The sequence below is a fragment of the Columba livia genome, chromosome 3 (assembly GCF_036013475.1).
Source record: "Columba livia isolate bColLiv1 breed racing homer chromosome 3, bColLiv1.pat.W.v2, whole genome shotgun sequence".
Lineage (NCBI taxonomy): Eukaryota > Metazoa > Chordata > Aves > Columbiformes > Columbidae > Columba > Columba livia.
The window spans coordinates 87,865,050-87,893,024 of record NC_088604.1 but is presented as its reverse complement, the minus strand read 5'-3'; the positions used below and the strand labels follow the sequence as shown (position 1 = coordinate 87,893,024).

General features: G+C 55.2%; 2 protein-coding genes across 12 annotated transcripts in view; one reads left to right on the top strand and one right to left on the bottom strand.

Moving 5' to 3' along the window:
- Positions 1-807: 807 nt before the first annotated feature.
- SLC35B2 (solute carrier family 35 member B2) lies at positions 808-8,662 on the top strand. Of its 3 annotated transcripts, none has more exons than XM_065058124.1 (4): positions 808-1,037; positions 4,124-4,317; positions 4,605-4,765; positions 6,512-8,662. In XM_065058124.1, the coding sequence occupies exons 2-4, from the start codon at positions 4,161-4,163 to the stop codon at positions 7,448-7,450; spliced, it is 1,257 nt and encodes a 418-aa protein (XP_064914196.1). In that variant the 5' UTR covers positions 808-1,037; positions 4,124-4,160; the 3' UTR covers positions 7,451-8,662. The 3 variants fall into 3 exon arrangements, with proteins under 3 accessions (XP_064914196.1, XP_064914194.1, XP_064914197.1); XM_065058122.1 differs by lacking the exon at positions 808-1,037 and adding an exon at positions 1,157-1,289; XM_065058125.1 differs by lacking the exon at positions 808-1,037 and adding an exon at positions 1,227-1,289 and having other exon boundaries at positions 4,197-4,317.
- Positions 8,663-16,651: 7,989 nt separating this feature from the next.
- SLC29A1 (solute carrier family 29 member 1 (Augustine blood group)) overlaps positions 16,652-27,975 on the bottom strand; it is a 33,965-nt gene continuing 22,641 nt past the window's right edge. For 4 of the 9 annotated variants that reach the window (XM_005503803.3, XM_065058118.1, XM_005503801.3 and 1 more), the window contains 12 exons: positions 22,818-22,900; positions 22,308-22,389; positions 21,902-22,038; positions 21,533-21,672; positions 21,196-21,330; positions 20,924-21,021; positions 20,476-20,566; positions 20,257-20,348; positions 20,023-20,131; positions 19,685-19,770; positions 17,747-17,946; positions 16,652-17,645 (listed from right to left, as the gene is read on the bottom strand). In XM_005503803.3, coding sequence (XP_005503860.1) covers positions 17,534-17,645; positions 17,747-17,946; positions 19,685-19,770; positions 20,023-20,131; positions 20,257-20,348; positions 20,476-20,566; positions 20,924-21,021; positions 21,196-21,330; positions 21,533-21,672; positions 21,902-22,038; positions 22,308-22,389; positions 22,818-22,846 — 1,311 coding nt within the window. In that variant the 5' untranslated portion in view covers positions 22,847-22,900 and the 3' untranslated portion in view covers positions 16,652-17,533. Of the gene's footprint in view, positions 17,646-17,746; positions 17,947-19,684; positions 19,771-20,022; positions 20,132-20,256; positions 20,349-20,475; positions 20,567-20,923; positions 21,022-21,195; positions 21,331-21,532; positions 21,673-21,901; positions 22,039-22,307; positions 22,390-22,817; positions 22,901-23,675; positions 23,847-24,588; positions 24,961-27,975 lie in introns of those variants that run through there. The other 5 variants (XM_065058120.1, XM_065058119.1, XM_005503805.4 and 2 more) reach the window with 4 other exon arrangements.

Sequence of the window (27,975 nt, the reverse complement as noted above, 5' to 3'; positions counted from 1 at the left end):
CCCTTCCCTGCCCCCTCTCTAAGCTGAAGGAGCACGTGTGGTGTATTAGGGAACCGGCAGCCAAAGGTGCTGTGGGAATGGAGACACCAAGTACGCCTGACACCCCCTCAGCCAGGGAAATTCCTCACTTGCTGCCTGGGAGCAGCTGCTATTGTTTGGGGCAAATCCTGCATGGCGCAATCGCCTGCGATGCTCTGGAGTGAGCCGTTGTCTTCCTCCTCCCCTCTTGGAAAGACAGACAGCACGGGAATACAGCCAGGAAAGCAGCACGGGCTCCCTCCAGGCCTCGCTGGAGCTTGCCTGGGCTCTTCAGAAGCCCTGGCCTGGATTGCTATTTCCTTTGAATCTTTGCCTTTCACCTTCTGGCAGGGCCTCACCCCTGCTGCAAACAAGCCATATTCTGCTCGTGGGCCCCAGCCAGCACCTGCGAGGAGCGGGTGCCCCGTGGGGCTGCTCCAGTGCCACCTTCTCAGGGGCCGTGGGGCACCCTGGGTGGCCCAGAGCTGGAGCAATGGGTGCTGCAGGGCAGAGCGGCGCGGCGGGGCCAGGGCTGCAGCTGGGCGTGAAGGGAGGAAAAAGGCAGAGGCAAGTGAGCTGCGTTCCTTTTTTTTAATATTATTTTTAAATAAAAATGTCTTTTTTTCAATTAGTGTCTTGTAAAGTATTACTGGGTGGCCACCTGGTGGCTGCAGCCGGCCCTGCAGCCTTGCCTGGGGCCGGGGTGGGGATGCCGAGCACAGGGCCGGGGCAGCGCCCGCCGCAGCCGCGGGGTGTGCCCGGGAGGGGGCCCCGGGCCCCGGTGCACGGCCGGGGGGAGGCCAGGGCCGGTGCGTCAAGGGCAGCTGCACTGCAAGCAGGTTTTTTTCGCTGTGTCAGGCGCGTCTGGAGCTGGACAGCAAGCGCGGCTTCGGCGCGTCTGGGCCCGAGGCGGTGGGGGCGGCAAGGGCTGGGCCCGGCTCCCGAGCTCAGAATCCACGCCTGGTGCTCGGCCTGGAACCGGCTCCCCCTCGGCCCGGTGGCTGCCCCTCCCTCACTCGGTATGTTCTGCTCCGGAAGCGACACTGGCCCGTTCCTGCGGTAGGAGGTGCCGGGAGGACACCCCGCCCCTCCCCCCCCACCCCGCGGCCGCCCAGCCACGCGTGTGCCCGGCGGGGCCTCAGCGCAGCCGTGGCACCTCCGGAGCGGCAGGGGGCGCTGTGGGGCGCCGTAGCCAGGCCGCCGGGCGGGGGTTCCGCCGCCGCCGCCGCGGGGAGCGGAGCCGAGGGGAGCCGGCCGGGGCCGGGCCGCAGGTGGGTAGCGGGGCCGGGGTGGGCGCGGAGGGCGGGTCGGGCGGCAGCTGTCCTGCTCGACAGGGGTGGGGAGGGCCGCCGCGCTGCTGGCCCGCTTCCTGCGGACGTGGCCGCCGAGCGGGGCGGCGGCCCCGGGTCCCCGCTCAGCCCGCAGCCAGCCGGGCGCTACTCCTCCCCGTGTCTGCGCCCGCGGGGCCGGTCCCTGGACAGGGGCCGCTGGCGCCCTGGCCTCGGGGGAAGAAAAGCCCCGGGGCGGGAAGCGGGCTCCCCTCACGCCTCTCCCAGCCCGGGGCCCCCCGGGCCCGCCAGGCCCTGCCCGCGGCGGGGGGTGTCCCTGCGGTCGGCAGGGGCTCCGGGAGCCCGGCTGCTCCTGCTGGGAGCAGAGGCGGCGGCTGGCTCCGGGGGACACTGGCAGATTGTCCCTGCGCCCCGGCTCTGAGTTGGCTGCGGGGAGACTTAAGATCCAGAGCTGTTAGCAGGGGGTCATGGACGCCTAAGCTCTGGGCTTGCATTTGACCTCCGCCCTTCAAGGTGCTGGAGTTGCGCTCGGGAGTAGCAGGGCTGCAGGCAGGAATCTTTTTTCAGACCTCTGGCCCAGGAGCCAAATTTTGTATCACAGCCTGTGGCCCAGCCCGGCTCTGGAGCGGTGTGGTTGGGAGCTGCCCCTCCTGTGCCGAGGGGAACAGTCCTCGAGTCTGTTGCCTTGGCACCCTGGCTGTTCTGCAGGCACCACACTAAGGCTCCTTTCATGCATCGGCATGCTGCCCACTTGCCCTGCGCAGCCCCCCCTTTCCTACCTGTAACACTGGCGTCCCTGTTCCCTCCTAGCCTCGGCGGGGAGGGCAGGGCCTGCTGCACTGAGTCAGCTCTTGGGGCCTGGGAATTGCTAGCGCAGGCATAGAGAGAGCCATTGTCCCTCCATAGCCTCCTCTTCACGGCCGCTGTGGGAGAGCAGAGCTGGTTCTCCTCCCGTGGCAGCGCTGAGCGGGGCGGTGGGGGTAACAGCAGGCACAGTTTGGCTGAATGGAGCCGGCTGGCTTTCACTTGCTGTCAAGTTGAAGGGACACGTGGCCAGTGAGTGTAGCAACCGACCCTGCCATTTATATCTGACTTCTGCAAAAGCAAATGGCCTTTCTGCAGCCTCTGCTGCGATCAATCAGGGTTACATAGTATGGGCTGCATGTGGGCAGCGTCAGCCCCAGATGCCTGTACCAGGGCCTGTTCTTGCATCCTGCAGCACCCCTACAGCCTGCAGTGATGCCCCTGCAGCAGGAGAGATGACAGGGGTGAAGATGTCAAACTGCCTTTTCTATGGGGGAGAGCAGGGGGGAATAGGAAGCAGACACAGAAACCCACCCCCAGCTGTTTGCACTTCTCCCTGGGCTGGGAATTTCTGGGTCCTTTAAGTCACACAAGGGAGATTTCAGGGTGAAACACATTCTTGGCTTAAGTCATGTTGTTGGACTATGGGGTCCTGGCCACAGCAACTGAAGATAAGAAAAGCCCCTCAGGCCTTTCCCAAGGGGACAAGAGGTTAGTGGGGAGGGCTTGTTGTTCATGAAATGGCAGGGGACTTTCTTGCCTTTAAAGCTCTAAGTTTGTATGTCTCTCAGTTTCATGCGAGGTCTACTAGAGGTCACAGTTATATTATGTTTGGGCCAGGTATATCTCACAGGACCTAAATTCCTCTGACTCATTTGTTCTTGTCAGAGGGGGGATTAACGCCTCTGGCCCTTGCCATCACAGGAACCAGAGCTGCTTCTTGTGTGTGTTTATGTACACAGCCCCACAGCATGCTCAGCTGGCCCCCAAGGCAATCAGGAGGCTTTCTTTGCTGGAGAGACTGAGGCAGGGATGGAGCATGGACCAAGGAAACCTCCTGCCCTGATGCAGGAAGCCACAGCTTGCTGTGCAAGGGGAGAATGCGGGTGGCCTTGCGGGTAGGCAGTCCTTGCCAGCTTGCTCCTTCGATTGTGCACCTGGTGTTCTTGTTCTTTGCATGGCCCCTGAATATCACAGGTTTGCCTTTGTGAGAGGGGGAGGACAGTGGAGGGAAGAATTCCTCCAGGGAGTATTAAGGCTGTTTTAACGCTGACTAGGTCACCACCTAGGGCCGCAGCTGAAGAATATCAGCTATACCTTCTCAGATAGTCCTGGTAAAATCCCAACCAGCCAGTTGGCAGGAAAGTTCCTTCCCAGCCTTGTTCTCTGGCTGTGTCTTGCTAAGCGGGTGAGCCCTGGTAATTTCCACTGAGCTGTGGGGAATGCCTTGGCACGCTGTGTGTGGAGGTGCGGGAGGCTGGCAGCCTGAGCCCCCCCTGGTCTCCTCCATTTCGCTGGTGCAGCTGCAGGGGGAGGCTCTGAACCATTTGCTCTTGGAGGAAGGCCGCTCTGGCCACAGGCTTGAAACATGAGCTACTAGGTAGGAGTCCCTTTTTCCATTCAATGACCTTTTCTTTTTTCACCCGGAAGCTGTGTTAAAGTTTCATCTAAAAAGGTGAGGTACAAGGTGATTCTTGGATTTGGACAAAGGGCGTTGTCAAAATCAGGTGGTTACAATAGTATTCCAGTGTTCTCTCCAGCCCTGGAAATCCAAGTTTCTAAGTCCATGTGTTCCTAAGCCAGAGCAAACACCCTTAACAGAAGCAAAGATAAGTACCTAGTGTGTGCTCTTGAACTCCGGACGGCTTTTCCTACTGCACATGCTGCCATCCTTGCTGTTGTGGGACCTGGGTGCTGCCTGCCAGCAGGGAGCAGCCTAGGTGGCGCAGGCCTGTGGAGCAGAGCTGGCCATGTGCTGGTTGCCTACCCCCTGCCTCTTCGTCTCTCCTCAGGTTTTGCCTTCCCCTCGTGCTGGCTTCCCTCCCTACCATGGCTACTGGTGAAGAGATCCCCTCTGCCTTGCAGGACTCCTGGGGGGACTTCTGGCTTTTCCGCTTCTTTGTTAATGCTGCTGGCTATGCGAGTATTGTGGTGCCGGGATTCCTCCTCATCCAGTACTTCAAGAGAAGGAATTACCTGGAGACAGGTAAGGGCAAGAACTTCCCTTACGCATCCTGCCTCCCTGTGAGCTCTCTGCAGCCCCTTCAGCGCTGACAGGTTGTTTCCCTGTCCTGCTTTGTCAGACCAGGAGGGAGCTGCTCGCAGAGCTGCATCCCAGAGCCATCTAGGTGCTACTCTGAAACAAGTATCTCTGAGATCCCCACACCAGCAGATGTGGAGGCTAGTAAGGAGAGAGGCTTCACCTCTCAAGCTGGTGCAGCTTGTGGCCAGGCTGTGGTTAATTCTGTCTCTGTGTTCTCTTGCCCCCTTCAGGCCGAGGCATTTGCTTCCCTGTCATCAAATCATGCGTGTTTGGCTCTGAGGTGAAGTCTGTACACCAGGAGGATGGCTCCTTGCCACCCCGAGTGGAGCCCACAGAGTCTTCTACAGCCCGGCAGGTCTTCAAGCTGCTCTTCTGTACTGCTGGTCTACAGGTAAGGGGCCCTGTACATGTGTGTGTGGCCATCCCACTCTGGGAGGAGGAGGTGGGCAGCAGGTTTGTGACCATCAGTTCCTTGAAGACCAGGGGTGCAGTGCTGTCCTTGATCAGGGCAGGGTTGGAGGCTAAGACAAAGCATCTCAGCCAGGGTAGTCCACCTGCTGTGTCATCTCTAAGGGCTGTGGAGGTGGTGTCATCTGGGTTGGGACCTCCTGTTCATCTGATTGTAGTACTCTGTAGCCATGAATAGGGAAAATTCTGTGATTCAGCAGATTGTTGGGGCTGCTTTTGTTCTGGCATTCATGTCAGAGCAGCAGATAGTTAGAGCGCTCCTATCTCCCAGTGTATGGGGATATAGCGGAAGATTTGGTGAGGAGATTAGTTAAATGTAAACACACTCAAGTGACTTGCACCTGTCTGTAGAAAAAGCACATGCATCACACTAATTGTTTTCCTGAACTTGTGTGCTTGATGAGTAGAACCTCTGTGTTAGATAACATAGGCCTGTGAGAAACTCTAGGCACCTTATCCCTATGTGTGAGATTCCTGCTTTGTTGTGAGAAAGAGCGGGAGGCTGCGCCTGCCTGAGGCCTTGAAATACAGGCAAGCTCAGCAGGCCCAGTGATCTTCCAGCAGGGCTGAACTGACCAGCACCTGTGTCCCCATTGGTGTCACCTCTGCCTGGGAGCTCAGGTGTGGCTTCGGAGATCCCCCAGTAGAGAGGTAACTAAAATAAAACTTGCTCTTTGCAATGCATTCATGGCCTCTGGCTCTTGCGACGTGCCTGCGTATGTGTACACACCTAAGCTCTCCTCTAGGTCACCTTCTGGGGCTGACACGTCTTGCTTGATGGATTGGATTTGAATATTAGAGAGAAATAGTGCATTCAGCTAGAATAAACAGGAATTTTTAATCTCAGTTTCACTGAGTCTCAGCTACGGCCTGAGCATCATTAGGAAGGGCAGCTTTTTGGGTCTGTGAGGACTAAAAATAGAAATGTGGGTATTGTGATAGAAAAACCCATATATTCTGCAGCCAAAAGAAGGCATCCAGTTGCTGGCCTATGAGCCCAGCCCATTCAGGCTTGCTGTGGGTCACCAACAAGTTCTTCCATCTCTCGTGCCTCAGTTTCTGAGGAGGGGGTGTGTGGTGAGAGGAAGTCTGTGTTCTGTGAGGGGCTTGGTACTGTTACACCAGAAATAGCGGAGGTGACAGCCAGAGCAGTGATCATCCCTGCAGGACAATTTCCTCCGCTGGGATTGATACTATAATTGATTTGGATGGGAGAACTGGGCCTAGGGAGCTGGAAGTAAAAACCAGTGCAGAGGCCACTGGGAAAACTGCCAGGAGCTGCCGCAGGGAGCTGGCACCAGAACCTCAGCTGTGCATCAGTAACGTTCCTTGATCCTGTCGGGCTGGTTCAATGTGCAGTTTAAAGCACAAGCGCTCACTGTACACCAGGATGTTTGCTCTGTGGGCTTCTCTCCCCTTGAAGAGGCTGTAAACGGAGCAGGTTTTGTTTGGGACAGGTTGTTTCTGGTTGTAATCACATGGGCACTGGGTTCCCTCAGACGGGTGGAGTGGGGGGTGCCCCATCTCCCAGTGTCTCAGAAAATCATTGCTGTGTAAGGGATGAGGTAATGCTGGGGCAAGCAAAGATCTCCTGGAGTCTGCTCTTCCCGTGGTTGCTTGCAGCTGCCGTTGCAGGTCCTGATTCTCCCTGTGTTCCCCTGCTTCACAGGCCTCCTACCTCACGTGGGGCGTCCTCCAGGAGCGTGTGATGACAAGAACGTATGGTGCCACCGAAACGGACCCTGGTGAGAAGTTCAAGGACTCCCAGTTCCTGGTGTTCATGAACCGCATCCTGGCCTTCACGGTGGCTGGTCTGTACTGTGCCTTGACTAAGCAGCCACGCCACGGGGCTCCTATGTACAAATACTCCTTTGCCTCTCTCTCCAACATCCTCAGCAGCTGGTGCCAGTATGAGGCACTCAAGTACATCAGCTTCCCCACCCAAGTGCTGGCCAAGGCCTCCAAGGTGATCCCAGTGATGATGATGGGCAAACTGGTGTCTCATAAGAGTTATGAGTACTGGGAGTACCTGACTGCTGCCCTCATCTCTGTGGGGGTCAGTATGTTCCTTCTCTCCAACGGTCCCAACAAGCACATGTCCACTGTCACCACTTTCTCAGGCATAGTCCTTCTGGCCGGCTACATAATCTTTGACAGCTTCACCTCCAACTGGCAGGATGCCCTTTTCACCTACAAGATGTCTCCCGTGCAGATGATGTTTGGCGTCAACGTCTTCTCCTGCCTTTTCACGGTGGGCTCGCTCTTGGAGCAGGGTGCCTTGCTGGAGTCGGTACGCTTCATGGCCCGCCACTCGGAATTCACGGCCCATGCCGTGCTGCTCTCCGTGTGCTCTGCCTGTGGCCAGCTCTTCATCTTCTACACCATCAACCAGTTTGGGGCGGCTGTCTTCACCATCATCATGACACTCCGACAGGCCTTTGCCATCCTTCTTTCCTGCCTCATCTATGGGCACGCTGTCACTGTTGTGGGTGGGCTGGGTGTAGCCGTTGTCTTCATGGCCCTCTTCCTCCGTGTCTATGCCCGCAGCCGTATGAAGAAGCGCAGTAAGAAGCTCCCGCCAGGCGAGACCCCTGTACAAAAGGTCTAAGAAGCTGATGCCATGGCATCTAAGCCATGCCTACTGTCCTGTCTCCGCTCGGGGGCACTTGCTTGATTTCTCAGAACCCGCTGAGGAGCAGGGTGGGGTATATGGATAGGCTGGACCAGTGACACTTTGCCACCTGCTTTTCTTGGGGAAGGGGCTGGAACAAGCCCAGGGAGTACTCTGGGCTACCACAGCTCCAAACCTTTCCATTTGCCTTAATAGGTCAAAGACTTCCAGCCAAGGCATGGGCCGGGGGGCTTGCATCCTCAGGGAGGACCAGCGTGGGGCTGCTGGTACTCCTGCCCCACCTCTGGCTTGTGGCTTCTTTCTGAAGTCGCTGATGAATGAGGGAGCTCTTCTCCCTGGCTCCCTCTTGCCTCTGGCTAATGCTCCTCCATTTCTGTCACTGCTACAGAGCTCAGCAGGAGGAAAGGGCAAGCAAAACACTAGTTTTCTTTTTGAAACACCTCCATGTGAGGCTCTCAGCACCCCTCCCAGGAGGTGCTCCAGGTAGGACAAGCGCAGCTACGGGAAGGACTCCCAACTTGTCCTACCCCAGGCCTGGAATCTGCTCTGGGAGGACATGCTACAGTGAAAGCCGGTACATCCCAATTTGGTTTTAGCTGTTTCTTGCCCCTGCTCCAAGATTATTTTCTTCGCTTCCCTCTGCCCAGGCTGATTTTTATGCAGAGATGGATTCTGGTCGGTACAGTTCCCAAGGCTTACTGAGTTGTTCTAGGTTGCTTTTTGGTTACATCCGCTGCTGTCACAGGCCAAAGGCTGCGCTGCTCAGAAGCCCCAGCATCACCTCGGGGTGTCTCAGTGCCACAGTTTCTGGGCTTTGTAGTTGCCATTCAGAGAAGCACAAATAACCCCTCTTCCTGCCAGCTGGACGCATCAGCCCCGGCTTTCTCAGGCCGGTCAGAGCCCAACTGTGCCTGGAGGGCTGAGAGGTGGGCCAGAGCCCACGTGGGGTGCCTTGTTCCTGCTCCCCAGGCAGCAGGGGATGGAGCAAGGAGGCACCTGCTCCTCAGGCAGCAGGGGATGGGTTGGAACACTGGAAGCTGCTCTTCCCCAGGAACCTGGGTTTTACTGGTTAACCCTTTTCTCCTCAACACAACCTGACTGACAAGCCAGCAGGTTTTGGTACTTTTGAAAGGCAACATTTTTCTCTTTTTATTTTATTAAATTAAAAATATGCTGCATATAGTGCCATGGGGCTAAATGTTTTTTATTTGTTTTTTTGGGGGGTTGTTTTTTTGTTTTGTTTTGTTTTAAAGGAGAGACTTCCCAACCCTTCCTGTGTCCCTAGTCTCTCTGGGACAGCAAGGCTGTCTGTCTTTCCAGACACTGGTGCCTCTGTTGTAGGGCCTGACACAAGCTCCTTGCACACATGACTGGGGAGCACAGCCAGGTTTGGACCTCTGCTAATGCCAGTGGAGCTGTTAGCCCAGTTCACGTTTAGCTCTTGGGTTTCCTGCACGGTGCAGCTTGGGCAGCACCAACAGGTATAGCTGCAGCCTGTAGAGCTACCTAGAGATAGTGCAGAGGCCCGCTGAGCATCTGCCAGCCAGGGCCAGCAGTGCTGTAGGCAAGGCCCTGGAAGAACCCATTCCTTATGGGGCGCATCTGCACCCACACCAGCTCCACTGGCCCCACGCCAGAGCCAGGAGAGGTTTGGGTATGAATGGTACATCTTACTAGCACATAGGAGAGACCTGGTGAAAAATTTTGCTTGTAGGTCTAGGTGATCTGGGGTCAGAGACAGGACCTTGGTGTAAGAGCTAGAGAAGCGGGAGACTGGGGTGAGGGCTACAGGAGAAACAGAGGAGGAGACCAGAGACAGGAGCTGCTTATCACAGTGCTGAGTTAGCTGAGACAGTAGGGATAGCAGTACTTCATAGCACTTGGCTCCTCAGCAGTTTTACCTGTGCTCCTTTCCTTGCTCTTGAAAGTGTCTGTGCAGCTTCACAGCCCTTGGTCCTGCCCTTACAAATGCCTCAAAATGTCTGGCCCTACCATCTGCTGACAGACTGAAAATGGATTTATTTTTTCCTTTGATCAAAAAAAAAAAAAAAAAAAAGGTTGGGAATAGGATCCCTTTTCTAATTTAAATGTAGATTTAAAGAAAAAATAGTGGGAAAACAAGGCACACAAGCATTCTAAGTTATTGTGCTGCCATCCAGCGAGACCCGGACAGGCTGGAGAGTTGCGTGGGAAAAAATTTAATGAAATATAACAAGGGCAAGTGTAGAGTCTTGCATCTGGGTAGGAACAACCCCAGGTTCCAGTATAAGTTGGGGAATGACCTATTAGAAAGCTGTGTAGGAGAAAGGGACCTGGGGGTCCTGGTAGAGAGCAAGATGACCACGAGCCAGCACTGTGCCCTTGTGGCCAGGAAGGTCAATGGCATCCTGGGGTATATTAGAAGGAGGGTGGTTAGTGGGTCGAGAGAGGTTCTTCCCCCTCTGCCCTGGTGAGACTGCATCTGGAATATTGTGTCCAGTTCTGGGCTCCTCAGTTCCAGAAGGACAGGGAACTGCTGGAGAAAGTCCAGTGCAGGGCAACAAAGACGATTAAGGGAGTGGAGCATCTCCCTTATGAGTAAAGGCTGAGGGAGCTGGGTCTCTTTAGCTTGGAGGAGACTGAGGGGAGGTCTTATTAATGTTTACAAATATATAACAGGTGAATGTCACGAGGATGGAGCCAGGCTCTTCTCTGTGACAACCAATGATAGGACAAGGGGTAATGGGTTCAAACTGGAACACAAGAAGTTCCACTTAAATTTGAGCAGAAACTTCTCAGGGTGCCAGAGCACTGGAACAGGCTGCCCAGGGGGGTTGTGGAGTCTTCTTCTCTAGAGACATTCAAAACCTGCCTGTGTAGCCTCACCTAGGTGTTCCTGCTCCAGCAGGGGGATTGGACTAGATGATCTTTTGAGGTCCCTTCCAATCCCTAACATTCTGTGAAAGAGAAGAATTTACTGATTCACATGTCAAAACTTTCCTATCCAAAAAGAAATCTTACTTTTAAACAATTTTTTCTCCTGTCTTGGGGAAAGCAAACCACCCTGAAGGCATTTGCTAGCACAGCTTCCGCACTACCCTAGCAGCCTGCACCCAAACAGCTGCCAGGCTTGCAGCATGGTGCCCCACAGTCTCTGGGTAAGCAACAGGGGACTCCATCAGGCTCTGCCTCCTCCCTCCCTGGTGAAGATGGATGCTGGCTGAAGCCCACATTGTGTTGTGCCTGCAGTTGCTGACGAGGAGCCAACACGACAACTTGGTGTCCCTTTCCTTTGCCAAACCCCAGGGCCAATGTGGCCAAGGGTGACAAACCCCAGTGAAGTGTGTGAGCGGGGTGCAAAGTGCAGGTGAATCAGAGGTGATGACCCAGGCTTCTCCATCATCTGGGACACAGGCAAAAGCTAGGGTGTGGCCCAGATACTGCAAAATGCTCCAGTGCTGCAGAAGGCCAGCAAGGACAGGCTGGAAGTGAGAGGAAAGGTAGAGTCTAGAGCACAGAGCAAGAGCAGTTTGGCCTAAGAGCTGAAGAGAAGCCGCTCAATAATACAGTCATGAGCTGTCACTCCACCCCCTGCACTACCAGGGAACAGGCAGGTGGCTCCTGCCACAGTGACACGTGGATCAGATGTCCTGGCACAGCTTGGCCAGCTGACACATGGCAGATGGAAGAGGTTTGTTCCCAAGCCATGGGGCATGCAGCTCTCTGAGTGGAGAACTGCTGCCCAGCTGGAGATGACCCCACCTGCACAGCACATAATGTGTTTCTCCAACCCACTGCATGGTGGCTGGGCAGGAAGGGGTAGAGATAAGCTAAAGCAGCGCTCTGAAAACCACTCAGGGCAGAGGAGAGACCAGCTGCCCAATACACTCAGGCACACGCTGAGACTCCTTCCTCTGGATGGTAGGCATGAAACACAAAAGACCTCTCTGCGTAAACCACATTCTTTGATATTTTAATTCCAGTAGACAAAACAACAGAAAAATAAACAAAAGTAACCAAGCCAACTGAAATACAATATCCCATCCTGGGTGTTCAGGGAGGCAGCAGCTCAAAGGAAGGGCTTTCCCACCCCAGTGGAACAAGGGCAGTGTTTGATGCCTACCAGGAACATGGGAGACCCCATGGGCGGGAGAGAGGGGAAGGCTGATGGCTCCTCACCTCCACTCTCCATCAGCTGTTACTACACAGCAGAAAGACACAGAACAGACAGGCCTCAGGCTGCCTGAATCACTCACTACCAACAAACAGGGAATTGTGCTCTCCTGCCCCCTGCCGAAAACAACCCCAACCAAATAAAAAAAATAAAATAAAAAAAAAAAAGAGACACCACCAAGGAGTCAGTAGCAGCTGGTGGGAGCAGACACCCTCCTAAGCAGACATAATATGGAGCAGGTGACAGAAGGGGCTTCCTCCTATTTTAGTCTACCTCTTCCATGCAGGATGCATCTTAGTCTCCTGGCAGGGTGGGATTCCATCAGGGACAGCTGCGGTCACCTCATCTTCATCCATGCCTGGGAGAGGCGAGGAGAGGGAGAGAGAGGCCTCCGAGTGATCCCAGAGGTACAGCTTCTCCCAGAGCAAAGGCAGGCGGGCTCCTGCCCACAGCCTGAGGAACAGGGCTATTAAGCACCCAGTAGCCATGACAAACCATGATGTGCTCCATATTGGCCATCCAACCATAAGTGCTGGTGATGATGCAGCAGGGAGATGAGACCAACCAATTTGAGATAGTTACCTGCCAATGCAGCCAAAGGTTAACTGAGCAAGGTCCACACGTGCCCTGGACTGGGCCCAGCTACAGCACACATGATACCCCAAGTTCACCTGGGGACCAGACAAAGCAAGCAGAAAACAGCCTCCAAACAGCCCTAAGGCTGCTGTACAAACTAGTTTGGACAGCTCAGCCAGCACCTTCAGTACCCACTGCATGTTTCCCACACTTACAGTCTTCCCATCAATGCATGTATTTGGGTCAGTGACCCTCACCTGCAGCCTGACAGCTTAGATGAACATGGTGCAGCACATGCTGGGACCTCTGGTCTCCTTTAGAGGCTACTCTGCAGGAGATGAGAGGCACGCATTGAGCTGGGGCCCTTGTCTGCACCACTGCACCTTCTTGTCCAGGATCTCCATCATGAGTTTGCAGAGAGTCTCAAACTTGGCCTTGCTCTCTTCCATCTTCTTTTTCTACTCCTCATCCTCAGGCAGCTCCAGCCCCTCCTTGGTGACTGATACCAGGGTCTTGCCATCAAACTCCTTGAGCTGCTGCACAGAGTACTTGTCAAGGGGCTCAGTCATATACACCACCTCAAATCCAGGCTTACACACACACTCCACAAAGGCTGAGTTGGCAACCTGCTCCTTAGTCTCCCCTGGAGCTAGAAATGAGGTGCCACCAAGATGCCAGAGCTGGTTACAGCAGAACAAACAGCAGCAGTCTCTCAGAGCCCCTTGCATAAAACTGGCTGCAGCCAGGGCTCTAGGCCTAGGTGATCTTTCCCCAGTCCCCAGGGATGGGCTGTCATTCAGCAGGGGGAGCCTGCTGAAGGCAGCAGGACCTATTGGGAAGAATTTGCTTTATGTTGAGGCTGGTAGGCAGGTAACCTCCATCTCGCTAGGGCACGGAGCAGCTCTGGCTCACCTGTGATGTAGCACTCCTCCGGGTCTCCTTCATATGGGATGCATACTCAAAGCAAAGTCACCTCATTGCCTGACTGGGACGCGTGGTAAATGCAGCAGCTCCAAAAGGTACTTTTGGTTGGTTGAGTCTTCATGGATGCCCAGCTGGGGGCAGAAGAGATGCATGAAGCCTCCAGGATGGGACTTGCATGCACTTGGCCATCCTCAAGGCAAAGCCATCTCTGCCTGTCCCCTAACAATTTGAGTCCTGGGCCTATGGCAGCCAGAGGGGCCAGCTGCCCAGAAAAGCTCTTTAGGGCACTCACAAGACCCTTCTACCCTAACACCCACATAGAGAAGACATGGCACAGGACAAGCCTGCTCCTCAGGCAGACAGGGCATGGGTCCCTCCTTCCTCCAGCTGCAGGGTACACAGCTCTCACCTTCAGATTCTTGCAAAAGTCTTCATAAAAACGTTTTTGATAGCTCTCTTTGTCCTCTGCCAGCTCTGAGAAGTGCTCCAAAAGTTTCTTCACAATGCTTTGCAGATCACCTTGAGATGTTCCAGCAGAGCACAATCCTCACGAGAGATGTTTAGAGGCAGGTCCTCTTATTCCACAATGTGCCAGATGAAGTCTGAGTAGGGGAAATGAAAACAGGAGTCAGGTTAAGAGCTCTGAGCTTCATCACAGGAGGAAAAGTGCTAAGACACTGACTGCTGTGCACCCACACCAGCTAGGGTCTCAGGCAGTCACTTTATACTGAGAGTGAAACCACCGGCTGTGGGGGTTCCAGCTCCTCACTGGAGGCTGGGGCAGGTGGGGGCTTACTTAAATACTCAGGGATGAACTCATCACAGCTGTCCATGATTAAGACATGCCTCACATAGAGCTTAATGTTATTCTTCTTGTTCTCAAAGAGGTCAAAGGGAGCGCAGCGTAGGATGAAGAGCAGGGTCCAGAATTCCAACTGCCCTTCCACAGAACAGTGCTGCAGAGCCAGGAAGGAAAACCAGTGGATTTGGTGCTTCCCCTTCCTGCTGGACCTGCTGTGGTCAGGATGAAGTGCTGTTCCTCAGCACTGGGGGCACAGCAGAGTCTCTAGCATCAAAGCAGCCTGCATTTGCCCCTCCTCAGCCCTACTGCCCACCACATACCAGGGCTCTCTGGCATCCAGCAGGCCTGGATGGGCAAGTTATGTTTCTCTGAGGCCAAACACACTCCTGTCGTGCTTCTAGGCTGGCATGGACAGCCACTCCAACTGCACGGGGATCACAGTGTGGGCTGGGGCACCACCAAGTGACTCTGGAGCCCTCAGTCCCTCTGAGGCACAACCACGTGGTGGCTCTGGGTACTGGCCAGAAAGGGACCCTCTGTCCCTCCCTGGAAGCCAGGATGGCCCAGCACCCACCTTGACAGCCAGGTGGTCCTCCCAGTCATTGGTCACGCTTTTGTAGAACTCACCATACTCCTCCTGGGTGATGTTATCAGGTTGCAGATTCAAATAGGTTTGGTCTTGTTCAGCTCTTCCTGATCAATGTATTTATCCTTGATTTTCTTGGTCTTTTTCTTCTTGCCTTTGTCTCTCACCTCCTCCTTCTCAGAGCCCACATCCTTGATTTTGGGTTCCTCATCTTTGGATGCTACCTCTTCCTCTTCCTTCTCACCTTTCTCCTCCTCTGCCTCATCACCACTAATCTCTATTTCACATTCCATCTCTAGCTGCAGAGAAAGGGACAAACACAAGCCAGGGCCATGACCCCAGGCTCAGCCTCGAGCAACCACTACCAGGAGTCCTTTTGCTTCCAATGAGAGAAATGGGCGTCCTCATAACACAAGCCCAACCCATAAAATCATAGAATCATTTCAGTTGGAAGAGACCCTCAGGATCATTGAGTCCAACCATAACCTAACCTAACTCTAGCACTAAACTATGTCCCTAAGAAGCTTGTCTAAATGCCTTTTAAACACCTCCAGAGATGGTGACTCCACCACTTCCCTGGGCAGCCTGTTCCAATGCCTGACAACCCTTTCTGTGAAGAATTTTTTCCTAATATCCAATCTAAGCCTCCCCTGGTGCAACTTGAGGCCATTTCCTCTTGTTCTATCACTTGCTGCTTGGGAAAAGAGACCAACACCCTCCATGCTACAACCTCCTTTCAGGTAGTTGCAGACAGCTATAAGGTCTCCCCTCAGCCTCCTTTTCTTCAGGATAAACAGCCCCAGTTCCCTCAGCTGCTCCTCATCACACTTGTGCAACACCTGGAAACAGGGCTTCTCCTGAAACCAACTCCCAGGAGTCCCTCCACAGCTTAATGTAACTAAAACCTATAGCTGAGAAAATGTGACAAAGGGTGGGAGACCCTCCTCCCTCCATTGCCTACCACCTTAAAACAGGCCCGCTTTCCCACCACATTCTCCCTCATGGACACGCTTCACTGCCAGCCTTGCCTGCCCCACCCATCTCTGTCCACTCCATTATCCATGAAGGAGGCAGGAGAGCAGTTCCGTGTGGCTTCGCACCACTCCTGGGCACACGGGGAGCCCCCGTGGTGGACTGTTTGACACAGGTGCATTGCCTCCTTAGCAGAGGTGCTGGCAGCCTGTGGGTGTATTAGAAGGGGGGTGGTTAGTAGGTTGAGAGAGGTTCTCTTTCCCCCTCTACTCTGCCCTGGTGAGACCACACCTGGACTGGGTGGTCTTTAGCTTGGAGGAGACTGAGGGGTGACTTCATTAATGTTTATAAATATGTAAAGGGTGAGTGTCACAAGGATGGAGCCAGGCTCGGTGATAACCAATTATAGGACAAGGGGCAGTGGGTACAAACTGGAACAACAAGAGGTTCCACTTAAACATGAGAAGAAACATCTTCACAGTGAGGGTGACAGACACTGGAACAGGCTACCCCGTGGGGTTGTGGAGTCTCCTTCTCTGGAGACATTCAAAACCTGCCTGGACACCTTCCTGTGTAACCTCATCTGGGTGTTCCTGCTCCGGCAGGGGGATTGGACTAGATGATCTTTCGAAGTCCCTTCCAAACCCTAGCATTCTGTGATTCTGTGGTGTACCCTGAGGGCAGCACCTTCTTCCCATCTTGCCCAAGTCCCCATAGTGGAGAACTGTTGGGCCTTCCGTATAATAGTTTGTGTTGGGACCTTCAAAGCTCATCCAGTCCACCCCCCCTGCCATGAGCAGGGACATCTTCAACTAGATCAGGTTGCTCAGAGCCCCATCCAGCCTGGCCTTGAATGTCTCCAGGGATGGGGCATCTACCACCTCTCTGGGCAACCTGTGTCAGTGTTTCATCACCCTCACTGTAGGAAATTTCTTCCTCGTGTGTAGCTTGAATCTTCCTTCCTTTAGTTTAAAACCATTACCCCTTGTCCTGCCATAACAGGCCCTGGTAAAAAGCCTTTGCAGGGGATGCACGCACTGCTCCACTGGCTGATAATGGCTACAGGAGACCCTGGGGACACCTGGGAAATGCTCCCTTCAGCCCTTCCCTCTCTGTAGCCCTCTCCCCTGTGGTGATGGAGAGACACAAGCACATACACAAAGAGGCCTTTTGGTCTTTTTATAGAAAACGGCAACTGTACAGACACGTTTACACAGACGGGATGGGAAAGCCAAGGGAGAGGTCAAGCCTCCCCCTGCAGCACAAGCAGGCTGGGAAAAGGAGTTGCCTTCTCTCCTTTTGTAGCCCACGGTGAGGCCTCCTGTCACACAACCAGGAGGCAGAAAGAAAACTGGTAGAACCACACACACACACACAAATGGAGGGTACAAAGGCAAGGAGAGGGGGAGAAGGGGAGGTGTGGAGACCTCCTCCCTCAGCCTAGCCACAGTGTTGACTCTTCATATGGGTGGGACAGGGATCTCTGTGTCCTTGGGATTGCTGCTGGAGAGGGGATTGTGCGCCTAGCAGAGAGCAGGGATGGCGAGGCTGGCTGGGCCTCTCCTCCCCACTTGCAAGTCTCACCAGCAGAAGTGTTGTGGGCTGTTTCCAGTCCCCCTGGAAGGGAAGGAGAGCAAGTCCCCAGGTGCCTTGGGGACAAGGGCAAGAGAGGGAATAACACTGGATACCAGCCTCCAACTCCATCACAGAGGAGGCTGGGATTGGCTTTTGGACTTGAGCTGGGGAAATTATGCAGCGTGGGAGGCAGCTGGACCTCTATGAGATCCTGGGGCGGTCTTACACACACACACAGCATGGGGAAGGAGAAGGCACATAGGCCTGAAGGCATCACACAGCCAAGCGTGACAGGAGCCAGGCCAACCCTGCAGGAGTGGAACCGTCCCTGGGCATAATGCCTGCCGTGGCAGTGTGATTTGGCAGGGGCAGGCGTGAGGTGTCATCTCCCCACGGTGCCAAGGTGTCCAGGGCCTCAGAGGAGGATGCGGAGCCGTCTCTCAGTGTCCCTGCACCCCCTGGGTGCCTCTGCTAGATGAGAATTTGGATCAGGAAGGAGACGGCAGCTCCTAGGGCCAAGCCCAGCGACAGGAAAAAGGCCATGATGGCTCCAGCTGTCTCCGCTTCGTGGGCAAGCACTTTCCTAGAGGAGAAACAGGAATCAGACCCATCCTTGGGGACGTGTGCCCTATGCCCTGCCTGGGGGTGTAACCAAACCTTCCCCTCGCCCCAGCTCTTACTCACTTGGGCCCAAAGCACATGCAAAGGCTGGCCAGGTAGCCATTGGAGATGGAGAAGAAGATCATGAAGACGATGTACCAGGCGTCATGAGAGAATACAACAGGCAGGTATTTACGGGACTGCACGTTGCACAGCATGAAAAGAGGGATAAAGATGACACGGAGGACCACCATCACTGGCAGAAGGCAGCTGTCCTTTCCAGGCTGGGAGAAAAACACGGGTAATTGAGAAGCTGAGAACTGGGCACTCCCCATCCTGTGGCATGAAAACAGGGGCTGCACTGGCTGTCCCTGCTGTGTTGGGGCTGCAGAGGAGCCACACAGAAGGCAAAGTTGCTGAGACACCTTCTCCACTGCAACAAATCTCAGCATCACTGCTTGCTGTGGTAAGCAAGCAAGCGAGACCTACTAGGTCTCACTACTGCCCTGTAAGTCCTATCCCAGATGACTTGGAAAACAGCAGCACTAAAGCCAAAACACTGAGTTGGGTTTGTGACTGTTAAGCCCCTGCTGAAAACAACAGGCAGGCAGGCAGGAGAGCCTCGTGCACGCTCACGCAATCTCCTCCATCAACAAACCACCACACAGGACAAGTCTGGCTGAGGTAAATCCCCTCTGGCACCGCAGGGCCTGAAAACTGAGCTTAACTAGCGCCTCAGCTTCCTACGCCATCTCCCAGCCAAGCAGGGCGAAATCCAGCAATCTGGGAAACGGATTATGCTGGGGCTGTTTTGGATAGTGCTGGGAAAGGCATGGACTGAATTAAAGTCTCCTTGGATCCCCCTGGACATGGGAGGCTGGGACAAAGATGAAGGAGCTTGTCCCCCTGTGCTGTCTCTGCAGCTGGGAGCGAGGCAGCCCCTGGTATGAGATTTGCCTGGCTCTGTCTGGGGTCCCCCCCATGGGGTGCCAGGGTCGCAGATGACAGGGCTCACTGGTCTGGGGTCAGGAGAGACCCACAGCTGCCTTGGGAGCTGCGTGGGCTGGTGGAGCCATGGGACACTTCATGAGAACGGGGGGAAGCTGAGGTTAGGACAGCTGCTATGTCTGTGGGCAAACAGGCAAGAGCAGCAGCCTCTCCTGCCTGAGGAGGAGAAGAGGAGCGAGCGGGGCCCCAACCAGGGAAATTAAGCCTGAACCACATGTAGTCAGACTTTCCACACAGCCTTGTTTTGGAAACGTCTCCTGCTGGGTCATCCCACCACGGAGGCTGCGGCCTGGACACTAGGCAATGCGGCTCATGGCCAAGGCCAAGGGCAGCCAGCAGTGATGGCCGGAGGAGAAGCAGCTCCAGGCTGCAGGGAAGCCAGGCCAGACAGACCTTACAGCATATGGTGCTGAAGAGCTTCTCTAAACAAACAGCCTCAACAACACAGAGGGAAACAGCACTTGGGGGGATGGGTGAAGGGGCAGGAAGAGAGACAGACGGGACAGTCCCTTTCCTCACCCACCCCTATAACAGCTCAAAGCACTCAGCCCCAGCAGCTCTGAGCCAAGCGGAAGATATGAGAGCAAGGGGACACGGCAGGGGACAGCTCTGTGACCCATGTGGCATGGCTCTGCCCTGCTCTCAGGACAAGGCTCTTTAAAACAGCTGTGTCCTGTGTGGAGGCGAGGTTTTATTTTGGGCTGCCCTATCTTTCACCTTCTTTCCTTGCCACGCTCCTGCTTGGCTGTTTGCATAGCTGGAGTGAAGGTTTGTTTACAAAGAGGCTGAAATGGAGGAGGCAGCTTCATCCATGCCATGCTGAAAGAAGGGTGGGAGGAGGACAGGACAACACTGTGGTTCTTGGCTCTGACCCATAAATCTCTGCTTAGGACTTCAAGCCAGGGTGGGAGTCAGCTCTGCACCTCTTTCCTCCTTCCAGCCCCAGTGACAGCCATGGCTGAGGGGCCTGGGGATGAGGAATGCCTGGGCATTTGCTCCCTTCTCCACACTTACCCATGTGAAGAGAGCAGTGAGACTCCGTCCTGTCCAGTCAAAGACATTAAAGAGCAGGAAGCAGGAGACAGGGATGAAGTAGGAATCTGCAGAAGGGTGAGAAGGTCATTGATGAGCCCAGCATGCCCCAGGCACTCTTTCATGTCTGAGTCCCCCTGGTTTCCCACTAAGGACTGGAATGCTCTCTCAGTCAGGCTGGTGCCCACATACAAACCATCATGCACAATGGTCTCCTCTTCCCCTCAGGCACCCCTACTACTTCAAGCCCCACTTTGTTTCCTCCCATTTACCTTGTTGCATGTTTCCTCCTACCCCACCCCATCCCTAGCCACACTTACCCCATTTGTTTCCCTCTCCAAGGACAGTGGACACCTTAGCTGTGATGGAAGGAAAGACGCCGATGGTGACAGTGAAGACAAAGCAGACGGATGCAGCCATGACCCAGAGCTAGGCAGATGAAAGAGGAGGGTGGTACCAAACACAGGGCAAGAGACCAGCGCAGGGCTGGTCTCCTCTCCCCCTGCCCTCCTACACCTGTGCCCATCCCCTGGTAGGAGAGGCAACTCACAGACCTTTTTAAAAATGGCAATGACTGAAGGCTTCTCGTCAGGGTTGTGGATAGGGATGATCTTTGAGTTATTCTGCTCCATGCCGTTGGGCTCATCTGCAGGGAGAGACACAAGCAGGGCATAGCAGACGCTAGAAAGCCGAGATCTAATTTAGTCTTCTCTCTCATTCTTCTTCTCAGCTCTTCCTCTTTTTCCTTCCTCTTCCTCCTCTCAGCCCCTTACCTTTCTTAATCAGGTCTCTTTTGGTCTCCAGCTCTGCATTGTACACACGGTACTCTGTCTTGTCCTTCATGGAGTAGTATCGGAAGAAATCCTGCAGAGAGACAGCCACAGGGAACTCATCCGTGAAGAAAGAAGGCTGCCAGGGGCCAGGTGGTAATGGCAGATATGGGCAATATGGGAAAACTATTCCTTCCACTTATGTCCGATACTTATGCATCCCTGCTCACCCAGGGGCTCATTTCCACAGTAGCACAAGGATACTGGGGTATCTGAGGTGGGAAGTATCCTAGAGAGCTCCTTTGGGGCGGGGGAGGGCTTGCCTTGACCCAAGAGGTGGAGGCTGGTAGAAGCCAAGGCTGGGGTGCTAGTGGGCCATGGTCCTTGTGCTGTGATGTGCAAAAGGTCCCAGGTCCCCACGCCGTCCCCACCAGGATGACAAAAGTCTCACCATGCGAGGCAGAAGAATGTAGGAGAAGATTGCCAGCACGATTGCCACACAGGCTGTGATGAAGTAACCGATGAAGGTCTTGGCTTGCTGGGTGCCAACTGGGAGCACAGGAAGGGAGGAGAAGGGGGCAAAAAGGAAGAAGATGATGAGGGCTGACAGGAGCGGGGCCCTGCTGCCATCTCCCACCCAATCCTGTAGCATGAGCCCAGCAGATCCTGTTGACACCAGTGCTCTGCGAAGGCTCTGTCACCTGCAGGGCAGGGATTACTCACTGGCAATACCGAAGATCATCGCCAAAGCAGCAAAGGTGCCCGCCAAGCCCTGGCCACTCATGATGGGAGCTGTGTAGCTGGCAGGCAGGAGCCCTGCCAGCCCAAAGAGGCTGCTCTGGAGGATGGCGCCGAAGGCTGCAAAGGGGAAAGATGAGCAGAAATGAGAAACCAAAGGCAGGGATGGACTGCATGTCTGCAGGGAGCCAAGGCCCCTACCCTGCGAGGCAGGGCAGGTCTCCCTCCTCCTTGGCTCTCCAGCATCAAGGGTCATGCTTTTCTCTCAGAGACACCAGCACTAGCCATGAGGCTGTGCCCCTTTCCCTGCTGCCTCACTCACAGTTGATGAAGACGATGCTGATCATAGTAAAGATGAAGAAGGGAAGAGGCTCCATGGCAACCTTCACCATGATTGCGGTGATTAAAAACAACAGCCCAATAGCCACCAGGCTGCCCAAGATGCGGACCTGCTGGGGAATCCTGCAAGAGAGGGTCTCAGTGAGCAAAACCTACCCCCCAAGAAAGCCTGCGAGGCTGGGACCAAGCTCTCCCATGGGAATTCCAGTCAAACGCCAGCACAGGAGGCTGGTGTTTTGCCTTTGACTGGACTGAATGGGCTGCGGCTTGACTCAGTGCTGGGGTAGGAGGATGAGCCGTGGCTGGGCAGCCCTATGGGGGCTGGTAGGGGAAAGGACAGGGCAACGCTCACCGCTGGTGGATGAAGGAGTTGAGGCAGGTGAAGATGAGGAGGGGCACCATGGCGCAGAGAGTCATGAAGTTGTCAAACATGGACTGCAGGGAAAAGGCAGCCTCACTGGTCTGGTTCCCGAGGCGGCTGATGAAATACTGCGAGAGAAGGATCCCGGTGGGGCCAAGGTGCTGCGAGGTCACCCTCCAGCACACTCAGGCCACCCTTCTCCCCATTCCAGCCTCACACCCAGACCTCCTGCCACCTCAGCACCACTCATCCCATCAAGGTCACCCACGTTTCTGTCTCTCCTGCGTGCAAATGCAGGGACTCTACACTGTGGCATGCTGACACACCTACATCATGGTCCCTAGACGTGACAAGGGATGACTAGTGTCATGGGCAGCAGCAGGAGGTAAGCCCTTACCTTCCTGGCGGTCATGAAGAAATTCCATGGCAGCAGCGTTCCTAGGCCAAGGATGAAGAAGATCAGCCAGACAGCCTTGTACCTGTGGAGGTGACCGAGAGGTTTGGAGCAGGACGCTGGGCAGGGCACAGGCATCGCTTCTGACTGTCCTCAACACCGCAGCCGGAGGCACCAGGAGGAAGGATGAAATGTATTGCCCTGTCCCTGCCCCACAGCCCCAGCTAGCCTGGGCTGCTGGAGGAGACTGTGGCACTGCAGAGGTGCCATTGGAGACCCTCCCCTCGTCAGGGAGGCCGGCTGCTCCTCAGCACGTGGCACCCAGAAGTTCACTGTTTACAGCCTGTTTGCTATGGAAAAGCTGACAGAGAGATCATCCTGTGGAAGGGACAGTTCGGTAGTCCAGTGAACATTCAGGAGAGGGGGTTCCCCAGATGATGGGTCCCCCCTGTCATCCCTGACCTCCTGGTGTCCTGGATGTGCCCCAACACCCAGCCCAGAGCCCCGCATTACCTGTCTTGGGGCCCGTCTCTTGCTGTCATCTCGTGTGGCAAAGGTCAGCACCACTCCCAGCAAGTCTTGTGGCTGCTCTCCGTCTGGAAAGCAGAGGATTTTATGGTGGAGTGCGTGACACAGGCCAGGCAGGGGCAGTGCTGGTTTTAACCCCACAGCTGTGCTGCAGGGTAAGGGCTCTGCAGTACCGGGAGCCAAACAGAGATAGCAAATGAGGAGAGGACAGCCCAGCTAGCTTTGGAAACCTGTGGCTCAGAGCCCTTCAGCTGAGGGTCTGTGACACATGGCCTTATGCCTCTGGCTGGGGACAGCAAGCCTTTCCTCTGAAGGGAAAATCACTTTCCTGAGATGCCCAGGCTGCTCGGCGCCGGCTGCCCAGCTGCTCCACAGCAGGCTCTTAAAGGATTTGTGAGCCTGCAGCTCTCTGTGCCCCCAATCCTCAGGCTGTGAGTGAAGCATATGCGCAGCGGGCTGTGTCTGCCCCCCTGCCCTCCCCAACTCCCTTCAATGCCTGGGGCATGGCAGCACAAAAGACACATTTAATCCAGCAGCCTCTCTCACCAGAACCACCACTAAAAACCCCCTATTTCTGACTCCAGCTTCCCTGGGCCTCTCGCAGCCCTTTCCTGGGTCACCTTGGAAAGCCAAGGGTGTCCCTGGCACTGCTGTCCCCTCCCTGGTGCCTACCGCTCCTTCTCCCCCATCACCACCTGCCCGGTCCCTGCCATCTCCCTGGCATTACTTTCCCTTCAGACAGCCCCACAGATACAGCCCCAGGACCCTCAAGAAGAGACCTTCCCTCCCCGCTCCCCCCCCTCTTCTGCAGGATTAGCTGTTCCAGAGAAGCTGCAGGCCTGCCTTGTCCTTTTCCAGTCCGGTCGGCGCAGCATGGGGTGCTCCAGCACCTCTCCCAGGGCTTCATCTGCAGCAGGGCTCCCGGCACTGAGCCCCCAGCCCCTGTGGGGCATGCCCCTTGGCTGTCGGCAATGCTCCGGTTACAGCATCCCTGCCTGCGCCCTGCCAGGTATGGCGTAGGAGGAGGCAAGCCGGCAGCAGCATGCTGGGATCTGTAGTCCCTGCCAGCCCCGACACGCATTAAAGGCAGCAGAACCCGTGTGCCTTGTCGCAGGTCCCTGCATGGTTCTGGGCACAGCTCGCCACCTCCTCTGCTGCAGTCCTACAGGCTGGGGAGCCTACAGCTATGACAGAGCCAAAACATAGCCAGCAGGATGTGGAGAAGGATTTGGAAGTCCGGCTGCTTGGAAAAGCCAGAGCAGGCTGACAGGTAGGTCTGCATGGGACTGAGAGCCCCACAAACCCAGCAGGTGCCATCCCATGACGCCAGAGCCGGCTGCAGCTTTTCTCCCCTGCCTTACCATGCAGGCAGTACAGTGTATGACAGCTCCTGCTTAGCCCTTGTGAGCCATCCAAGCTTCCAGAGAAAACATCCCAAAATTGCCTCCTGGCAGCTTGCCAGTGCCTCAGTGGGCAGGAGACGCCCTGAGCCCCGACCTGGGATTAGCAGAGGGATCTGAGAGCATGACTGCCACCCCCTCGCACACAGAAACCCTGCCGGGGCCACTGCTTGTCCCCAAGCAAACAGATCTCTCTCTCAAACAGGCAGGAGAAGCCCAGGTCCCCTCGCAGGTCCCCAGCAAGCCCACAACATGCTACCCCTTGCCCAGCCAATCCCCTGGCCACCCTCCCTGACCTCCACGAGCTCACATCAGTGTCCCAAGAAACTGGGGCAGGAACTGACCCACAGACATACCTCGGAACGATGGAACCAGGGCAAGGCCTGAGTTCAGTGTATTTGAAGGCAGCGCACTCCACCCCCTTCCACATGCCCCTGCTCTTGGGGGTCAGTGTCAGGCCCCAGCTTCAGTCACGGGGGCTGGGGCCATGTGGGTCTAGTGGCATCCACAGAGGAGGAGAAGAGGTGTCGGGTACCACATCTGGCACACAGCCCAGGTCCCGCTGCCCAGGCACCCGTTCGCGGTGCCCAGGAAAGGCAAGAAGGCAAGGGTGTTGTGGAGGAGGTGGCAGGAGCCAGGCGTGGCAGGGAGGTTCGGGGGGTAGCAGGGCAGGGTGCTCCGTGCTGCTCTGCCACGCTGCTTCCCAGCCACCTCCTGCTTCCGTCTGGAGAGCACCCCCACATCCCTGCGTCAGGAGCCCGACTTCCTCAGCACTGCCTGGCTGCCCAGCACAGCCTCCTGCCTACTCTGTTTGTTTTCTGTCTCACTTCGCTAAGTACCTCCTAATTTTTTCCACAAAGAGCCAGCGCCTGCCAAGGGGCGCACGGGTCAGCACTCATTACAGCAGGAAATGCGCCCAGCTGCCAGCTCTTACAAACAACCCTACAACAAACAGAAAAGGTCACACAAACAAACACCAGCAATCCTGGTGGCAACCCTGCTCCTGCTCCACAAGAGCAGCTCTACCATAAGGGACCAAGGAACCGATGCCACCCTCCAGCCACCCGGCTGGCACAGCACAGCTCTAACCACCTCTTGAGGCATCTCCTGATGTTTAGCCTGGCCACCAGCTTGGGGGCTGCACAGCCCAGGGGATAGGGAAAAGCAGGAGCAATGCAGGACCTTGGTATAGGGACATCCATTTTATTCCTGGGCATAGAGCTGTGTCTCATCCCCTTGGAAGGGATGTGTAAGCAGGACGAGCAAGGTAACAAGGAGCGGGCTTAACAAACCACAGGATAGCACCTCTAAGCAGGTACAAACAAGAACAAGCACAATTTTAATTACCCATTCACACTGTACAAAGGCCTTGACAGACGCTAAGTGACACCTGCGGTATTGGGTCACACAGCAGGGCCAGCTGTCACCAAAACCATCTAACCTGCGCAGCAAAACTTGCACTGCAGGACAGCCACACCTGTAGGCCACTCTTCGTCACCAGGCTTCAGAGATTTCCCCACATTTACCATCCCACACATCACATTTTCTGCTGCTTCTGCTGCCTTCACCAAAGGTGAGCACAGCACACACGTGGCTTTCTGCTCAAGAGCAATCTCATGGTGACGGGCAGGCACGCTATGGGTTTATACCCAGAAACACCAGCTCTTTAAAGAAAAGCTCTTCACGCCACACCAAGCGCAGCGCCGTCCTTGAGGTTCCTAGATGAGGGGCTGTCATCACACTCAAGGATGAGCACCCCGTGTCCTCCTGCCCCTGCTTGCAGAGGATCAGTTTGCAGGGATAAGGTCAGCACTTCCTCTGAGCGCGGCCAAGACTGGGCAGAGCCAGTTGCCTCCCCAGGCCTCACCCCATCACCTACATCCGCTCGCCCCCCTGGGTGACACCAGAGCCCTCCCAGCAGGAAGGCTGATCTGGGGGCACATCAAGGTTTACCCATGGGCAAGGAACGAGCCCGGTACAGGTGTGCAAGTCATGTGAAGCCCTGGTGGCCATGACTCAGCTGGAGGATGGGAAACACTTCCAGACCACTCGTTTCATGAGATTTCATGTGCACGCCTGAATTCTAACCACGCCACTCCTGGGTTCTCCTACCTCATACCAGGGTCCGCAGAACCAGCCTCCAAGGCTGCATCCTTCCTGCCACCACCTTCAGCCAACAGCTGCGAGAACACGTGCTTGTATTTCACAAGACGTATGAGTGTGCGCACGATTTTACACCATCGCCCCAGTGCTGGGACAAACACAAGCCCTCCCAAAATAAGGGCACGTAGCTTGGGTCAAATCAGAGGCCAGTCTGGCTCAAAAGCTCATCTCCCTCAGAGGGCAAAAGCAGATGCCAAGAAAGGGTAAAAGTGGCACAGGCATAGACTAACTCCCCAACTGCTCTCCCAGCCACAGGGGTATGCTGTTCATATGTTTTGCAGCCCACAGTGAGTTTTGCTTCTGTGAAATCCCTGTTTCCCCCTCAAACTCAGGAGCCTCTGAGAGAGGGCAGCATCTCTCCCCACACGCATGGCCTCAGCCAGGGCTCGCTCGCCCTTGCAATCAAAAGGTAGAGGAACATTGGACTGGCTTCTCCATGCCAGCCTCAGCTTTAGAGGCCTGGATCATATCCACCCTGCAGCACGTTTTCCAAACAGATAAATTCTAGCTCAGTTAGTCATCCAGGCACAGCTCCATGCGTTCAGTCCTCCTTGTTGCTTTCTTTCCTCCCAGCCTTCCCTGGCTCCCCTCAACCCTTCCAGAGACACTGGGGCTGTGGGCACACAGGGCCTGCGAGGGTGTGAGATGCCAATTTGAAGAGCTGCACAAAGCTTTCCTGCTTTGTTTCTGCTTTGTCACTCAGAAAGATAATTCAATGTGTTTTTATGGACGTCAAGATATCTGAAATAGCCCCAGGCCTTCCTGTGAGTGGCCAACTCAGTGTGTAATCTTGTTTGTGGATTAGGGGCTTTTGCCCCCCACCCTCGTCTATCGCTTGATATTTATCTAAACCGAATTTCATCTGCCTGCTGGCTGGTGTTGTAATGGTCTTCTGTACTCTTCCTAGCTGGCACTTGTCCCCATGAACCTGAGTAATCCAATCGCCTCAGCAAGCCGACATCTCATTGCTCATACCCTTTTCCAGGTCGCTCACAAACACATTGAAAAAACATGAGACCCGGCACAGCAATCTCCACTGCAAAAACTGACCGCTGACTCCTACACCCTCCTTCCTGTTTTGGTACTGATTACAGAACCATGCAAGGACCTTCCCCTTGACCAGCCAGTTCCCTTAAAAACTGGGCTGAAAGCCCTGGTTGAACGTTTTTTTTTGGGAAGCGGTGTGGGCACCACAAGCCCAGAGTCCCTAAAAGCACTGCCCCAGCTTGGGGGCCCCTCGGCGGGACCCCATCTCTGCGCAGGCACACGGGCGCCACAGCAGATTCACCCGTCGGTTTTTCCCTGAAGTTCCCTCCAGCCCTTCTCAGAAACCCACAGTTACATCTCTCCCCCCACCCAGTCCCTGGGGGCCGGGGAAGTTGTGAATGAATGACTAGAGGCCACGTGCAACAGCCAGCCAGTTCACCCTCCCTTTCCTTTTGGTGGACATCGCCTTGCCCTAGTGATTTCTTGCTGTTCAGCTTTGCTTTCTAACCTTTCCTCTACAGATACTCTGAGGAGCCCCTCAAAAGAAGGTTCTGTCAGGCTCTTCTGGAGCAGACAGAGAGGCAAAAGCTTCA

Excerpts from the sequence above, each read along its gene's own strand:
- SLC35B2 (XM_065058124.1), top strand. The coding sequence starts at position 4,161 with ATGGCTACTGGTGAAGAGATCCCCTCTGCCTTGCAGGACTCCTGGGGG. Across the intron at positions 4,318-4,604 it reads AAGGAATTACCTGGAGACAG|GCCGAGGCATTTGCTTCCCT; the intron begins GTAAGGGCAAGA and ends TGCCCCCTTCAG. Across the intron at positions 4,766-6,511 it reads TCTGTACTGCTGGTCTACAG|GCCTCCTACCTCACGTGGGG; the intron begins GTAAGGGGCCCT and ends CCTGCTTCACAG.